The sequence below is a fragment of the Rhea americana genome, unplaced genomic scaffold (assembly GCF_003343005.1).
Source record: "Rhea americana isolate MKP2758 unplaced genomic scaffold, rheAme1 scaffold_116, whole genome shotgun sequence".
NCBI lineage: Eukaryota > Metazoa > Chordata > Aves > Rheiformes > Rheidae > Rhea > Rhea americana.
This window is the reverse complement of record NW_028185217.1, coordinates 2,456,502-2,475,150: the sequence shown is the minus strand read 5'-3', so window position 1 is coordinate 2,475,150 and position 18,649 is coordinate 2,456,502. Positions and strand designations below refer to the sequence as shown.

The window sequence follows — 18,649 nt, the reverse complement described above, 5'->3', positions numbered from 1 at the left end:
GGAGCCCCCGCCGCGGCGGGCCGCGCAGTGCCGGCTGCCGGCTCTCCCACGGGGCTCCCCGCGGGCAGCCGGCGGTCGCTTGGCTACTCGCGCTCCGGGAGGCGGCGGCCCCACGCCGCGGGGGCAGCGCTGCCCCGAGCGGCGCTCCGAAGGGTGCCCTGCGGCCTGCGCAGCGCTGTGTGGGCACCGGCGGCGGGGGGCTTTCTTCGCTACGCGAGAAAACAGGTTCATCAGCACTTTTTTTAACTTAAAATCCAACTCTCACAAATCATCCACGCTGGGAAATCCTTAAGTGATTGTGCAGGAGGAGCACTGAGAAAAAACTGCTTTTTCCCGTGCTTTCACCATCCCTAACATGCAATTCTCCACACTTTTTCCCTCAAAGAAATCTTGACAATAAGACTTTATTCAGCAGACCAGAACAGGAGTTTGAAAGCCACTCAGTGCTGTCTTCTTTGCATCAGAGAGCCACTTCTACGCTATACTACAAGCTCCATCCCACTCCACTCAAGTATCCAGCAAAAGATTATCTGCAGTCATTCTGTAATGTGCCTATTTCTTAAAATATTTTCTCTGCTAAATTGATTTGTTTCCTACTACAAAGAAAACATGCAGATTTTCTCAGGATCAGCTCCAAAGAGATCTTGCTATGGGAACTAGGAACTTAATATTTACTCAGCTCCTCTCCAGCCCAAAGCACAAAACTGAGTAGTCATTACAATCCATTTCTATGACACTAAAGATGAAAACATTGATTGCAAGCAGGTAAAACACTCAGGAATCAGTGTATTACTATACTGCACTCTAAAGCAGCTTTATCTGAATAAGAGTAAATGCTCCCATATGCTGCTTCTGATATCTGAAACGCTGCGGATGCATTTGTCAGTCACTTAACAGAAAATGTTCCGCTTCAAAGTCAGATTAAAAACATGCTGCCCCGTGGTTTTGCTTATATTAATATACTTTCTGTATACTAAGGTACTGTTCATGCTTGAAACATTTGCATGTTGATTGACTGTGAATAATAGTTTTCTGTCATGCTTGACCTGTCTGTCATGCATAGCAGGTGATCCTGAAAAAGCCTGTAGATTTAAAGTGAAATAAAAATAGTATTTAAAATTACTGCTACTCAGTAGAGAGAGAGCTCTTAACCCTGTAAGATTTTCTAAAAGATTGAGATAGGTTGAACTACTCTTTCTGAATTCTTCTTGGTGTCTTCCATTGTTTTTACTTTCTTCTTCTGAAATACTTTTTATGACCCATTTTAACAATTTTATAGAGGGAAATTGATTCAGAAGTTTAAAAAGTCAGAAAGATTAGTCTGTTTTAATTTATTCATTCAGCATTAGAGTCTTTTCGCACCAAGTTCTACTCTTTTTCTCACAAAGGAAGCCTTCAATCTCAATATAGTCTGCTTAAATGTAAATACCCCAATTAAAATAACAGTGCAGTGTCACTATTCAATTCATATCACTTTGCTGTGGATGCTCTGTGTAATAATGTCAGAAAAGTTGTGAAAAAAGATTTTGTAATCACACGTTCTTGTTTATATAATCTTATGAAAACCTTACTGTAAACACAAAACCTTATTTATTAACTAATGCCTTTGAAAAGTGTATGCCTTTTGTCTCTCCTAAGTAAAGCAAAATTTTGAGAGGGGAATTAATCTTGAAAAATTCTCTTGGAAAAAGAGTAACTCATTGTCTTGCATATTTTAGCTGAAGCTGTGCACTGGAGAAATAAATTAATTGAAATCTATAACTTAAAGGTCTTGAATTTAGCATTCTAGCAAAACAGATTTGCTGTTGCATTTTCTCCAGATGTTTGTTTGAGCAAAGCAGGTGTTAGCAATAAGAAACAGAATTGTTAAACAAAGAAGAAAAGCTGTCTTAGCTTTATCTGCTTGGTACCTGCGTCATGTTATGTATGTTCAGTTGTCAATAGAGCCTCCCTGGAAATATTYGGCTTCTCCAGAAGTTGAATATCTGATTTGCAAATTCGCAAACAAGCAGGAAAGAGAAAAACAAAACAATAATAAGTCATTTAGATCATCTTATTTCTTTATCAGTAGTGAAGAGCTATAATTTCAAGTATGGAAGGGAAGAGGGAAAGCAAAGGGCTGTTTAAAATGCTGTGGATAAATGTGGCCAGTGTAAGAAAGATGGACTCCACTGTAGTCCAGGCACCTCCAGTGAGGTTGGTATCACAGTATTACTAGGGCCTGTTTACACTGCCTCAGCTACACAAAAAAAGCCAGAAGGCTGGCAGATCTAAACTTCTCCCAGTTTAGAGTACTGCTCAGATAGTACAGAGACCGTACTGCAGTCAGTGCTTTTCCTCACCCACACTGGCATATGGCATGGGTAATGCTGCTGAAAAAGAAGGGGAGATTGTTGAAAAATCACTTAATTGATGTAATTTGTGGACAGTGCACCCTCACAGGCATAAACTGAATGCTCCTGATTATGAGCTAGCATTCACTTAGAGCAAAGGGAGTGGTAATTGGCCCCCAAATATCAGAGGCACAAAACTGTYCCTGCTTTCAGCCCAATCATATCCATGATTCAAGCCAAATACACCTTCTGAATATGGATCAATGAAATCAGTCTGGCATATCATTGGTGAATGATGGGTCCTTGTAAAACTGCTAAGATTAGGCCCAACTACACAAAACCAAAGAATGCAAGTTAGAAAAGTCATAATCACACATCCATAGCTTGCCAAAGTTCCACCTGCTACCAGAAAAGAGACTGAACTCTTCATCCTCAGGTTGAAAAAAAATCAGTTGTCAATATGTAACAATGAAGCAAAATGTTAGTAGTTTAAATTTTCAGTTATGTGGACAGTGGTTAGAATAGGAATTCACAAGTATCTGTACCACAAAACCAAAATTGTATTATACTCCTTTTATCTTCATCCTTTATTAGAAAGGACTAGTGTATCTCTCTGGTATCTCATATACACTTTTTCTTGTAACCCTGATCCACTCTTGAATATTAATTTGAATCAAGGTAGGCTGTAAATTTTAAAGCACAATAACTTTAGAAGCAGGTTAAGCTAAAAAGAAACAAGGAACTCTTGTTCTGAAATTAATGTCTGTACATGGAGTTAGTTCCTTGCAGAAACAGCTAATCAGAACAACCCTTAGGTCAAAGAGAGTGTTCTTTAATTGTCCACTTTTAAATGTTCATTAACTGTTTGTCCAGTAAGGGAAGGTAGTAATACTGGTGCCAGTGATGCCCTGTGGCAATTTTTTACCATCTGCTTGTTAATAATAGCAAGCTAACAGGGAAGGCTTATGGAGTTCTGGGGCTCATGGGTTTCTTAGAAGCATCAGCCCAACTACTTGGGCTAAGTGTAAAGGATCTGCTAGAAGACTATTTCAAATCTCTTTCTAACAGTTATGCACAATAAATTGTGAGAGGCTTTCTTTACAAGAGGGATTGTGTAGGAAAATCTGTGTCTCCACTAAAATAAACCCTGCTTTGTGAGATACATGATGTCTTTCCATTTTTAATTGTTCCTCCAGCAGCAAAAATCTCCCAACCATTTCAGAAAAATACTTAGATGATTCCTAACTGCTTCTCTCAGTGGACCAAAATCTTCCGACATCTTTTCCTTCATGATATGCTTATCTCTATAAAACAGCACAAGAGTGTAAGACTTCCTCCTTTCAGGAGAGCCCATACTTCTCACTTAGTGAAAAAACAACTGGAAACAATTAACCAACTCTTGAACTCAGCGATATTTAACATAACTAACAGAACCATCTGGCATAGACTATCACTTCTTGATAGAAACATTTTGGTACTGTTCACTGCATTAAAGGTACTAGCAAATATAAGTGAAATTAGGGAGGCTGGGACTGCGTATGTCACCTACCTCTATTCAAACTCTAACTCTGGCAGTATCCCTTTTAGAAAATCCCAAGTCATTAGGCTCTTTTGAAAATGTTGTTTATGTGGACTGTTTTGAGGAAGAAAATTGTTTGGGATGCTGGGCACTTTTTAAAGGTTTATTTTTTCCACTTGTTTTTCTGGAAGCAAGGAACGAACAAAGGTTGGTATAAAGCTTGCATTTTGCCAATTGCAAATAATTGAAGGTCTGAATCTGTTTAGGAATTGTCCCCCATGCATGGATTGTATACTTTGAGTAAAGTGGTTGTTGCCAGCTAAGATAGGAAAAACTTAAATTTTCTACCATGTCCTGTCCTAAACTGAATGAAATCATACTGTTAAACTTCTGCTTTTTTTTTTCTTTCTTTAGGCAGGAATATTTCTGTCTCCTTTGGAAGATTTATGTGATTAAAATCATACAACAGTCATTAATCTGTAAAAGAAATCTTCTATAGGCACTTCAGAATCATAAGTGGTCACAAAATTAACAAAATTTAGTTTAGGGTATCTCCAACTGCTCCAGTTGAAGCCTTAATCACATAGTTAAGAATATGAGTCCAAAATATTCCTGTCTGTTAGTTCACTTGAATTTGTATTTATTAGCAAATGTTTCCCTAAGACGGTTTAAAGCACAGGAATTTCATACCAGAATTGAGACTCCTGCGGTATGCTCCAGCACTATAAAACCTCACTGCTGAAGCTGTGCAAATATCCCACTGAGCAAAGATTAAATCCAAAGTATTAAAAATGTTCCAACAATTATTCTCCATCCCTTTCCTTATGCTCCATGCTATCTTGATAGGCTTACTGACATAGCTACACAGCAAGTTGTCTGCAGGGTTGCTATGGGTCTTGTTCTTCATGGATGTGAATAATTTAAGTCCTGTAAATTCAGTAGGTTTCCCCCTGCCCTTTCCGTTTATTGTGCATGATTTTGCATTTGTAGACCTTACCGTTAAGATGCCCAATCATCTACCTTGTTTGAGTCTGTCTAAAGTATTTCATTTTCCTCCGCAACTTAACTGCTCTCCTGACTAAGCTGAAGAAAAGTGATTTTACTGTCATGGCTCTTTAAATGATTATAATAAAGCATAACACGAAGCACAGAGGTATGCCAATGCTAACCATTTGATGTGATGAAAATTATTGCTTAACCCAGGATTCTCTTCCCAAATCAGTTTTTGATTATAAGCAGTGCTTTGAGGCTCACCCCAGGACCAAGAGTTTCATTAATAGTCTCTTTTATGCGACTGTTGCTGAGGCCTTAATATCAGACAACTAAATAAATAGTCTGTTCTCCATTATGTGTTCCTTTTTGACCCTCTGATTTTCAAGAGACTGGTGAAGCTTAGATGTTTGTTTTGAGAAAGTAAACTGGGAGGTTGGGCACTTCCAAGTGTTTGTTTATTATCCCTGCGAGTGAAAAAGGGAAGGAGAGCGGGTCCTTCTGCCAGATGCTACGCTAAAACTACAATTACCTCCTCCAGCGCCGGGCTGCGGTACGTGCCGTAATTACCGCTTCTGAACGCGCTGAGTTCAGAGACTGGCCGGCTGCCGAGCGGGACGGGGCGGCGGCGGCGGGGCTTTCCGCGGGTGCCGGCCATCACCGGCGGCGAAGCGCCCGTTAACGGTCCGCGCGGGCGGCCCTGGGCGGCGCGAGCGCTTTTCCCCCAGGAGCTAACTGCCGTGGGAGCTCGGCGCTGCGCGGAGGCTGGGCCTTCCCCAAAGCCGCTCCCCTCGCAGGGCTGCGAAGACTCGAACCGCCCGGGCACGCCGCTGCCGCTTCAAGCTTCCCCCGTCTCCATGGCTCCGCTCCGGGGCCGCCAATGGGCGCGCGCGGCGCTGGTCACGCGGCGGCGCGGTGTCATGGCGTCCGGGGACGGCGGCGGCGGGCGCGCAGCCGTGGCTGGCATGGAGCCGTGGCGCGGAGAAGCCGTTGAGCGCGCGAGCAGCAGCAGCAGCAGCAGCAGCAGCGAGAGCGGCTCGTGCACCGCCTCGCTGTCCGCGAGCTCCGAGTAAGGGCGGGGCGAAGCAGGGGGGGTGGGGGGAGCGCGGGGCTCCTGGCCCTTCGCGCGCGGGCCGCTGGGAGCTGCTGTCAGCGGCGGCCGTTACCGGGGGCGCCAACGGTCGGCAGCGGGGCGCTGAGCCGACAGCGGGTGCCTGTGCGCGGGGCAGCCGGGGCCCACCGCAGGCCCCGGCGGCTGCGGACGCTTACTGCCGTCCTCTGAGACTGAAGTGCGTGCGGTTAGACCCGGCCGATGCCTGCGAGACTAAAGCCTTTATTGTACTCTACAGACGAACATTGAAAACTTGTTCATTTCACCCTTTTCCCTCTGGAAACTTCCCCCCCCCAACTATTATTTGAACGTATTTTTCTTGCTGAGAACACGATTCTGCCTTCAGAAACTATCCTGAACTATAATCAGATTGTATGTAAGAAGAGCATTTGGTTTTGGTAGTACTATTTCTACATGCAGAAAATGTATGTATTTTTTCATCTTTAAGACTACTGGGTTTTGGCATAGTAGCCCTAAAAGTAACATGATGAGCTCCAGTATTAGTTTAGCTAATAGGCAATTTTTGGATCAATTGTATTCCTGCTGGATACTGCCAAAGAGAGATAAGTGGAAGAATGGACTTGGCTCATATAATATTAAAAATGCTTTATCATTTGAGATGCGTTTCTCTTTAATCATCTGTCTTGGGAAATGGGAGGTGAGAAGACAAGACAGTGTAATACCAGTTATACTAATATGTACTTCTAAAGGCATACACACAACCAGCAGTTTCTTGTTTGATTTTTATAAAAATTTACTGTCTGGCTGTCATTTCAAATGTGTGTTTGAAGGTCTAATGGATAGCATTTTATTTTGCGTGTATTTTCATTATATAATATGGTGGGGAAAAAAAAAGGAAAATTTCTGTGGGAGAGGTATGAAGCATGTTTCAACATAGGTTGTTTTGTAGCTGTCCCATCCACCTGGCTCAGTGAGAGGCAGAGCTGCTGGGCAAGCACCTACATATTTTAGTTGGACTTTGTGCGTCTTTCTCTTTCCCTGTATCTCTCTTTTTCTCTTCCCCCCACCCGCCCCCGCCCCCATACCATGTAATAGGTTCCAGTAAAAATCAGCGAGGAAGCTGGAGAACATGAGTGTATGAATTGCTGTGCAAACTGAAATTTTGACTTGTGCTGCATAGAAAAAAAAGCATTTCTAAAGAGCACAGTGCCTTTTGAAAAGGGAGTTAAAAGGCTATCACATGCCACAGGAGTTTCTGCTAGCCTAAATATTATTTTGTTGTAAATTTCTAATGTTTCCTTATTAATATCGTTTCCCCCACTTTTTTATATGTACCAGAATGTGTGATTTAATAATAAAGTCATTTTATTTCTTATATAGTACCTTCTGAGAAGTCACTCAGATAGCTGTCTGGCCTCAATGTTCATTAAGTGTTGTTATCATGCTGATACTTTTTTGAGTAGTAACTTGCAAAGATACAAATTCTCGCTTACTCATGACCGTAGCTAAATCCAGAATATTTAAACTATCATGCGTGGGGGCTTAGTTACCTCTTCCTTTAAGAGCATCAACTTGGGCAAAATAATGTATCTAGAGAAAGTGCATGGTATTTATATTGGTACTTCTTAAAGAAATCATCAGTAGACTTCTTTAAGTCACTGGTGTTCCAAAAGGGAATAATATTGGATGGCTCTTTATATTCTTTGTTCAGTCAGAACCTCTCTTGGCCCCCTTAAAATTGCTGTGATGCAGTGTCTGTGCATACTGTTCTTTGCTTAGCTAGACCTTGGAGCTGTATTGTATTGTTCATGTATATTCAAATTAATGGTATATTTGAATTCTGTATTAATTCTATCTCTAAACAAAGTGTAATTCCTGGATTCAATAAAGTATAACTAGTTGTAGTATAAAGTATACGTTAACAATTGTGTGTGGTAAATGATCTTGATTATTATGTAAGTCTCCATTTTGGTTTGTTCAAGTAATTACATTCTGTACTGGTTTGTTCTAGTAATTATGTGTTTCTTAAAATGTACTGTCTAAAACTGGACATGGCTGACACATGGCCATTGCCAAATTAGGACAAAAACATATTTTGTCTTGCATATGGTACTCCTGTTATACATCCTTCAGTTGCTTTGCCTTTTCTTTGCGACAGCATGATGCTGTTGACTTATAAGTTATCTGCTCCAACAGCCAAACTTTTGCTATAGCAGCATTGCTTATTTACATTTTTTCTGTTTTCTATTTGCTTGTGAACTTGAGTGAACTATTTTCAAATGTCTAAAAAAGTGTTATCATAGTTTTCTTTTTTCTTTTTTTTGTAAAAGTGGGTTTWAAATGTTAATCTAGTCTTTTCAAGGGCTTGCAGTGCAATCCTTTTAAACATGTACAGTAAAAATAAGGGGAGAGGACAAATAGGATGGTACTCTTCCTGTAAGAGAAAGCCTCATCATGCCCAGAAATATTAGTTATTAAAACTTGAATGTGAAAGGAGCAAGAATTTTAACAAAAGGGAATATTGGATAACACTTTTTTTTCCCTCACGCTCTCCTTATCCCCACTCTACTTGAAGTAAACGGATGTCACTTGCACAGTAGCCCTCTGTATCAGAGATATCACTGATCATTCTTCTTTCTTTCTTTCCCAGTGATCTTGAGCCTGAGTGGCTGGATGGCGTGCAGAAAAATGGAGAATTATTTTATGTAGAACTAAGTGAAAGTGAAGAAGAAATTCTGCTTCAAAACAGCTGTCCGGAAATGCCAGCAGTGAATCATGTCAGATTTCGTGAAAATGAAGCTGAAGTTATTCAAGAGGGATCACGAAAAGAAAGAAAATATGAACTGAAGAAATTCGCCAAACTTTTAAAAAAGAAGAATCTTTTACCAAAGCATTCTGGTAAAAAAGGCAGTGGAAGCTGCAGTGGGCACTCCGCTGGTCCTACTTCCATACTGAAACACCAGTCCACTCAGAAAATAGGTGTCAATGTCCAGCAAAAATTCAAAGATATATATGTTTATGTAAATCCCAGAAAACTCTGCAGTACTGGAGGAGAGGAGCAGCTCAGGCTGCTGGAGGCCTTAGTAGGGATTGTTCATCAGTCTTCATGGAGCAGCAGAAGAGCAGAAAAACAAGGCGGGAAGGATAAAGGCATCAGAGGAAATAGTGAAGAGAAGCTTGTAGTACATGGTTTGGTGCCAGGTAGTTCAGCAATTAAAACTGGTCAAATTTTGATTGGTAAGTAATCAAATAAACAGTTAACTTTTGCTGTCTCCCTTTGAAATGAAGATTTTTGTATGCTTTTGAGAAAAGCAGATGACTGGAATATTCCTGAGACTTAAGTCATTATTTAAATGACTACCTTCTCTGTTTCTTAAGTATTATTTTAAATAAATGTCCTTGCATTTCATGTTTTGTTTCCTGTTCAATTTTACCATATTACTGGTTCTGAGAACATATGATGTAAACTAGAAGGAATTAAGATACTAAGAAGATGACTTTCCTTCAAGCTTATGGGGAGTAAGTAACTTGAAGTTAGTAATTTGGAAAGAAAAACAGAGAAACCCTCCCAACTTGAATTTAATGCAGGACTCTCTCAAATAGATAAGTGGAGCTGCAGAAAAACTTCAGTCAGTCAAATACTGTATTTTGTTTTTATCCCCCCTCCACAATAAGAAGCTCTACTGTATATGCATTATATGGATTTTGAGAACTTAAAAAATGAGGAAAACTTGCTGAATAAGGTATGTTCATGTGTTATAGACCTCTTCACAATCCTATTTGAATATTCTTCTGTTTAGCAAAGTAAAAGCTTTTCCTTCGGCGGTTGTGATCGTAAAGCCTCTCGTATACAGAGAATCTGCTGTTTGAGGAGGCAGAGAGCCAGTGYAGCAGCACTCTTTTGTGCTGGTTTGGCTCAGACACTTCCATGAGCTGATGCAACTAAATAACCTGGCAGAAAACTAACCCAGAAGAAAAACTGTCTATTTTTTTTGCTGATCTAGTAGGTTAAACTGGGTCACAGAAAGTCTAATGAGCACCAGAGCTTGAATAAGTGAGGGCAAGGAGCTCCTGTGGCCGGTTGTGAGGGAGCGGAAGCAAGAACTCCCACTTGTAGCATCAAGGGGAGCACTCCCTTGGAGGAAGAGAGCAAAGATACGTGATGTTGGTTGGATCACAAAAATCTGAATATTATAGTAGCACAAATCCCACAAAATCAGCTTCAGCACTTTTGAAATTGTAGTGTTGTGTGTGTAGAAAGACAAATTGTGCTTTTGCTAGCTGATTCTTCTAGCATGTGTTTTGGGTAGGGATGCTAAAGAATACTCTGGGGGAAGATTGTATAACTCAAATTTTACCAGAAAGAACTGATTAGCCAAGAAATGGAGAGTGCAGAATCAGGTGTGAGAGGGAAGAGGAGGGAGAGAGGAAGTAATTTTCAGCTTGACCTGCTGCACTTAATGAGTGTTAACCTAATTAGTATAACAGTGTATAACCTTTAAGTTAATTTTGTTAATTTTAACAAGCATGAAGGCAGAACAGCATAGGCAAATGCAAGGCCTAGGAGATAACCTTCTAAATGGTGGTAGTCCTTCATTTGCTGCTCTTGGTACTTTCTGGGCATCTATATTTGCTGCTCTTGATACTTTCTGGGCATGAGAGGGACAAACAAAATTGTATGGTATATTTTCTCGTTTTCTTGTTTCTAAATAGAAGAATATTTAACTTTAGCTGAAGAACCTGGTGTCGTAGGCTATCATCAACCAATACTGCTTGTTTTTGCATGTTGGAAACAAATATTTTCAGGCATACTGCAGTTATTCCGCTTTAAACTGAGAAAATGAGCTGTAATCCATGCCAACAGTATAAAATGTATTATTTTCATATAAAAATACTTCCAAATTATACATCTGTAGTGAACACTGAGTACTCTAAAATTTTTATGTGGTGTCTAGATACAGAGATGTTTTGCATAAATTAGATGCTTAGGTTTCAGTGCTTTTGGCATAAAGAATATACAGTAAAAATCTTTGTTCCTGACAGAAAGCTGTCTGGTTTACTGTCTCCACATTGCACATCAGAGGACGAGATAGTTATACACCCAAAACCTGATCTGGAAATACCTGTAATTCTGTAGAGAAAATTTCTGTCCAACTTCTGACCTTGTCAGGATCAGAAGAGTCTATGAAAAATAGAGGAAAAGTTTGCCCCTTTGTTGGCCTTTTCCTCTCTTTCTCTCCCCCCCCCTTTTTTTTTGAAGTGTTAAAAGCAATTCAGCAATTCTTGGGAATTCTGTTGCCAGCTGTGGAAGTAGTCAGTATGGAATATTTCTGTGGCCAGTGTAAAATTCAAGTATTTGCACAAAGTTAGCAGTTCATCGAGCCATTCACAAACTGGAAGTGCTTGATCAGTGCAGCGTGGTGCCTGTTGCTCAGTCTGCTTATAACTTTGTTCATCTTTGTGGACCTGCCTATTCACAGACACTAATCTGTTCTTGCTTGTTTTTGATTATTTTAACAGCATGTGATGATGCAGGCCCTTTTTGTAGTAGTCTTTCCGAAGTAAACACCAAATACATTTCCATCTGAGGATATGTGCTTTGAAATAACTTTGAAATAAATCTTCCTGTTGACCATTTTGCATCAAGCGTTTGTCATGGGCAAGACAGTCTTGGCTCAGGGAGTTGATACTGAATTGAATTTTCTGCCTATCAACACAAAACTTCTCTGTTTGAAGTATTAAGAAAAAGAAAACAAAGAAACAGTTAAACACCTAAGGAAACACCTTTCCTTACCCCCTAGCCTTTTGAATTTGAATTTCAGTCAAATGCCGCCCCTGCTCACCTTCCTAGTCTAACTTCCCTTCTTTCCACCATGGGTTATGCTCCCTCGGGCCRAATTCCTTTGGTGAAGTGAAGGGCCACATAGGAGGTTGGGGTCATGTACATAGCAGTTTCCTCCTGCTGCTCCTTGCTTCTTTCTTGTTTTCCTTTGCACCAGCGTGAGTCCTCCGCCTCAGACGCTCAGGGGTGTCCCTGCCYGGTGCGGGCTGCCTGCGGTCCTCAGGTGGTCCGTGTTGGGGCACGGGTCGCCTCCAGGCCCCAGCCCTTTCCCCAGCAGCTGTAGCTCTTCCTTAAGCATGTCTGAGCAGAGGTRCCAAGGCTCCCCTGGCTGGCTGAAGTTTGGGTGGGCAATAGGGTATTTACAGTGTCAGCATCAGCCCAGCTCCTGCCTTCCTCCCACACAGGGCACCCCTGCAGCCCCCTGCTACCAAAACTCTGGCAGTTATGCCCAAGGATATTCTAACTCGCTAATCATATTTACATTTGAGCTCGTTTGTTTTTTTTTCCCTCCAAGACTTGGGTTTGTAGTATTTTGAAATATAGCCAAGTTACAGATTAATTTGTATTTTTATTGGCAAATTAGTTAATTTCAGTGATAAGTGCAGTAGCCACTTAAATGGCAGCAAGGCTGAACCTAAGGGAGACTAAACTCTCTGTGTTTTCACTCTGAATGAACAGTTATAAAGTGGTCATTGCTTTAACATTTTTAGTAGAAGTAACTGCTTTTTCTTCCCCCGAATAATCACTGCATTCAGGTGGCTTCTTCAGTTAGTTTGGAAATGTGTATCTCTACAGCTTTCAACACTTAAAACATCTGTTCATTATTTGTGCACTACATTTTATTATTATTTTTTTTTAAGTTTGCATATGGAAGTCATAAGTCTTGTTGCTGTACTTTATTAACTGGGTAGAATGTAGGTGCTGACCATATGAAAGTACATATAACAGTTTTGTAAGCTAAAAAGCTGCTGCTTTATGACTCTGTAAAGGTTGCCTCTTTACTCATGTGTTCAGTTTTTCAGTTCATTTCTCTTTCATGTATTTCATGTTCACCCTCCACCTTAAATTTTCAAAAAAACAAAAAGCCCTCATTGATTTTAAGTTCTTTCTGTCACATTCATTCTGGTTAAGATGAAATGCAGTTGCTTGTATCTCAGTTTCTTAAATGTTTTTTGTATTTTTGGCGAAATTCATTTTCCTTACCTGAGTGAGTTCGTTATTAACAACGTGCAAAGCTTGGTCTGCTAAGTAAAACTTTCTAGGAAGCTCTTAAATTAAGTCTCATCTTTGAGATTGTCTTGAAAAATAGAAAGCTCCACCAGATACTCACTTTTAGGTCCAGATAAAGGAAGGCTATGGTAGGAAAAGCCATTATAATACAATTTATTTTCTTTAGATTGAAAGGTATCAAGTTCTGAGCAATGGATACTTCTTAAGTGTTTCTGCTGATCATCTTTACAGTGGTATAAATGGAAAAGTGATTTTAGTGGCACTCAAAATACAAGAAAGCTCTTTCATTGCCACAGAGTATTGTTACTTTTGTATCTCTAATTCTTATTACACTCGTCACTGAGTATCTGAATATTTTGCATTAATTCTCTCACCTGATCACTAGTTTTATCTGTCAGAATGTTGTGAGAGCTACCTAGAGGGACAGGGGTTAATTCTGAATGGTCATAATGGTGAACCATAATAATTCAGTCTTGAATGAGTATGCAAAAGATGCAAGTTATTGTGCAAGCTTCACCTGAAAGATCCAATCCCATTTACTGATAGATGATTTTCTATGGGTTTCTAATACAACAGTTTTGCTGGTGTTACATAGGAGAGTTACCTGTTTTTTTCCCCTGAACAAAGAAATGTTTAAGAAGCAATCCTTGCTCTTTTAATTTGAATAGTAAAAACACAGATCTCACTGTTGGGAGATCTAAAGTTCAAATCCTCTGAATAATGTCTTAATTCAGCGACTGGTCATGGACTGGTGAAACAGGCAATCATTGCTAGAGAGGAAAGTATATCTGTTAAAAGTGTATAGYATAAACCAGTCGTTTAAAACAGTAATTCATCTACATAAAGATAAGTGACTTGAAGGCATCTTCCTAAGTCAAGTTAAATACTGTCTTTGTCATCTGCAAGATGAACATGGAATTAGGATTTCTGTCAGAAAAATGTCTGTGAAAGAGCCATAATACTGTGAGAGTCTGAGTTTTTCTTAAGAGATTACCATATATGGTGTATTTGCTGAAAAGGCTCCCTAAAGCAGAGACGATGGACATTTAAGAGAGAAATACTGAGCTTGCATAAGCTTTGCTATGTTCTCACTGTGGAGTTTGGGATGTCGTTTATGTTCTTTTAATCTCCTCTTGAAGCAAAACAGCATTGGTTTGGGTAAAAGCAGCCTCTTAACATATAAAACAAGTAATTGATCTGGCTTTCTTCAGTAGAATGTGTTCTACACACTTTGCCTTTTTTGGAAAGGAGTATGTGAATATTTATAAGACTTCCTCTAAGTCACTACCAAGAACAGAGGAAGTTAAATATCAAGAATTCATGAAAAAGTCTCAGTCTCTCTCACATGAACAGCATGGTTCTGATTTTAATTCATCCAGAAATGTTCACTTTCCATCACAGCATGTAAGTGGTATTCAGTTATCAACCAGTGTCCCCTAGCTTCATGCAAARAAATTCTGCTTTTGGTAAAATTACACTCAGGTTTATCTCTAGGACTGGTAGACTTAATAGAGATAATAGACCTGTACTTCATGGGGCAAAACTGTAGGCATATTTGGAATAAACATTTGTGAGGATGCCGAAAGTCCCAAGACTTTCCTAGACTTTCTCTTTTTTTGGAAATCAGGAATAAATCCATTTGCAAAGCAGGTGTTTGCAATCAATATATATAGTTATTAGACAATACTGACTTGATATGAGAAGTATTTTCTAATGAGATGAAGGAGAAAGTGGAAAGATTGAACAAAGAAAGCAGGAAAGTCCAGAATGTCATCTATCTCTGTTCCATCACTCTAGTAAAACTCAGGTCTGTTTAGTTTTTTATGGAGAACGTATGGGCGTGTGTGTTACAGCTTCTTTGAGGAATGAGAAAAATCTTTTTATATAAATGACAGAACTCAAAAGCTTAATTATTCATTCTTTGTTACTGSCCCCCCCCCAAAAAAAAAAAAAGTTTATTCCTTAAAGAGAAGGCTATGTATTTTTCTAAAGATGTATTTATTGACTCAAGTTCTGATATCTTGGAGCTGCTTCAGTAAAAACTTTCTTTTMTCTATGGCCACTGCATACTGCCTCTTCTAAAAATGGAAAAGACTTTGACTTTGTTCTAATGTTCTTCATCTTGTAACGTATGTACTAGTGACTTTCATGATAGACAATACTGAGCCTTGTATTTTCTGGCAGAAGTGCAAGCCAATAAAAGCAGGTGAAATAATATCCATTCTCAACAGTAAAATTCTTGTATGCAACTGGTTTGATTAAAAAGGTGGGAAACTACATTATTGTAGATCATTTTTGAAAAGAACATTTTATAGAAATGTCTGCCTTTTGTCTAAGCATATATGTCTACTTCAGCAAAAAGGAAAAAAAATTACTCTGAGCTCTGTTCTTAAGAAGAGTGGGTTGGAGGTTTTTTTCGCCTCTTTACAGAGAGCATAAGAATCGCTGAAAAATGCAGTTGCAGTACTATCTGTGCAACAACTTCTCTCTAGTAAAATGTCTTTTTACATCTGAAATTCATCTCTGGTTTAGTCTAGGAAGATCAAGTAAAAAATTTGACTTAACTCTGCAAACCATCAAGTTAAAAAAAAAGTAATTTTTAAAATCAACTGAAACAATTGCAAATATGATTTACCCTTTTACTTTGTTTAACTTAAATTGCTTGAAGCATATTTAAGCTAATTAGAGTAAACTTTGTACATTCATATATATTTTTTCCACAGACTTGATGTCCAAGGACTTAAGTCAGTCTCACTTTCTTTTTTTTTCACACTGCTAAGGGAAGAAAATGATCCTCGAAGAAAACATTGTTACAAAAAAATCTAACAAAGGAACACTTGTGTATATAAATGCTCACTGGCATTAATTATCCCACTGGGTAGATCTTGTGGTGATGTGCTTCTTCCAGATATTCTATGTTCATAATTTTACATACTTCCTACTGTGTCAGTGATGTGTTTCATTCTATTACCTAATAGTCTCTATTCATTTAATTGCTGCTGTGCTTTGTCAAAAAAAGAACATAAAACAAAATACCTTTGGAAAGTGTGTACTGATAAACGTAGCCTTTCTCATTTGTACGTCAAGTTGCAGTTGTTTAACAGTGATGCAGCATTTTCTGGCAAAATGAGGACAGCCTTATGGGACTGTTTTGGCTGTGTCTACTGGAAAGCTGTTCCATTTATGGTGCGTGATTACATTTTTACAAATAGAATGGAATAAATATTTATTACTGCAATGAAAGCTTTGCATACATACATTGGGCATCAAATAAATAAAACACTTTGAATATGTATCATTTAAATACTGAGGAATCTTTTCTTTTCAAAGTGTCTCTAAATATTCTGCCCTGTGAGATGTGGTACAAATATATTCCCATAAGTGCTAAGGTGGATATGTCCTTACAAAATGTGTGCAGCTGGTTTGAATACCATTGTGCAGCAGAGGATTAGATGACCAGACTGCTGTCCTTACAACAAAATTCATAATTTCCCTAGTAAAGCTAACAGAACTAATAGAACAAACAACTTTTGTTTAAACAGTGTTCCAGATTACTAGGAGAGCAAATTCTGTTTTCTGTTATATTTGTGAATGATGATCTTTAATACATGGTACTCTGCTGACACACACCTTAGTAATTCTGTTCATAAATTTTCATTATATTAGTGTAGCTTGAGTACACCACATTTGGTTACTAACTTGCAAGTCCTGGGGCTCTGGCAAAGGCTCCTTCAGCTGTTTTTAAATATTTAACTTTCAACTTTCCTATCTTTGAATTGTTGCTCTGTTGAAGATTCAGCAGGCCAAAACTTTACTGTGGTGCATATCAGGAAATAGTTATAGAAAAAGCTGCTATTACTTGCAATAGAAAAACAACTGATTTAATTCCTACCAAGGAATGATTAGATTTTGTCTGTATAATAAAACTTACCTCTTTTGGGTTTTGCTATAAATAAGAATTAGATTGAATTTTGCTTTAATGCAAAATACCAGTGAGCAAGTTGTGATTGCCTAGTTTATTAGAGAAGAACCTTGTCTTCATTCTCTTCAGGTTCTTTTTGATTTTGCTTACTGCTAGTTATGAAAAGTCCTTTCTCCCCTTAGCCTGGATTGTGTCTTGCACCTATTTTGAACCATCAGCCTAGTAGCTGAGAATAATTCCAATTGCATTTGGTGGCTTTTAACCACAAGGTGAAAGGTAAAAATAGCAATAAGAGTGTCAAAATCCTTTCCAACTTTCAGTTTCTACTGGGTAACAAAGTGCAGTCTTCAGCAGATTCAGAGGAATTGGAGCAGCCTTAGAGCCACAGATTCTACTGCTCTTTGGCATGGACATGTCATTACTGTCACCGTTTGTTTAAGCTGAACAAGTCTTGTCCCTAGCAAACTTGGTGTATGCACTGAACCTAGAAGTTCCTCAGTGCTTCATTTCTGCAGTTGAGCAAAATTTTATTGGCAAGTAAAGGCTCAAGATGTTGTTATACTAACGTGCATATTTGCTATGAATCCATGTCTTTTTTCTGATTTGTTTACACCATCTGAAAGAACAAAGAGGATTGCTGCTACTAGCTGGCTGAGGATTTCTCTACTGCAGATATAGTTGACTGCTGCTGTAATATTGTCTTCTGATGGCATTTCACGTGTCCTGGGACATAAGAGAGAGCAGTGTCAGGAATGCAGCTTCTAGTCTGCCCAAGGTGTCCTGGAGTTCATGTGTTTCCCAGCAACCTACTAGTGTAGGAGCACTAGTGGGATAAACTTGCAAAGGAGATGCTGGTTTATTGCACTTTTTTCAATACAGCTCACCAAAATGTGCTAAGTAGATAAGAATTATTTTTTTAAAATCTGTAAACAGAGGAATTAACTGTCTGGTTGTCTCTGGATTTAAGACATGCATACATCCTCTGTGCAAGTCCTAGAATTTTCCTTCTCCTCAGACCTTCCCCCCACACTAGAATAACTCGTATTGCATATGCTGCCACTCTCCCTAACTGCCCTGTAACAGCTGTTTGGACAACTTGGTGTTTGCTGTGTCCACTTGTGAACTGCCCCTGGGCAGCCTGGAGCCCCAACAGAACGGATAGTGAGCGCAGGGCGCAGGTTTACTTGGGGCAAAGGAAAAGGGAGCGCGGCTTCTCTAGCCAGCAGCTGACTGAAAGAACTTGCAGTATTTCTAACAGTTGGTGGCCCCCCCCCCCCGCCAGCTTTGTCTGAAATTTAGTAATTGGCTCGGTTTTTAATAGTACAACTGCAGAAGCTTCATTTCCTTAGACAATGAAGCCTGAAGGTACCTAGTTCAAAAGAAAACCTAGTAGTTCCATCAATCCATTTTACTTTTTCATTTGTTCATTAAGTGCCTCACAGTACATACGCGTTACACTCTTCTAAACACTAATGTTAATAATATTGGAGAGGATGTGGAGGTATTTAGGGTAGTATTTGTGCAGCTCAAGCAAAACTGGACTTGCTTTTCAATTTGCTCTCCCAGAGTAGCACTTGGAATTTTTATTTCACTCCTGTAAGGAACAAGAACAACCTTGGGATCAAGTCATTTTCAAACTTAAATAAGAAATTCCTTTCTTTCCTTTTACTTTCCTTTCTACAGACAGAAAACTCAAGTGAGCAAACTATAAACTAATCAAGCTTTTCATGGTGTAGGATAG

At 39.3% G+C, this 18,649-nt stretch overlaps 1 protein-coding gene across 2 annotated transcripts in view; it reads left to right on the top strand.

The window, feature by feature from the left end:
• The first annotated feature begins 5,760 nt into the window (after positions 1-5,760).
• Positions 5,761-18,649, top strand: part of INTU (inturned planar cell polarity protein) — a 49,022-nt gene continuing 36,133 nt past the window's right edge. For both annotated transcript variants that reach the window (XM_085318260.1, XM_085318251.1), the window contains exons 1-2: positions 5,761-5,911; positions 8,565-9,151. In XM_085318260.1, the coding sequence (XP_085174386.1) occupies positions 5,763-5,911; positions 8,565-9,151 (736 nt within the window). In that variant the 5' untranslated portion in view covers positions 5,761-5,762. The remainder of the gene's footprint in view (positions 5,912-8,564; positions 9,152-18,649) is intronic.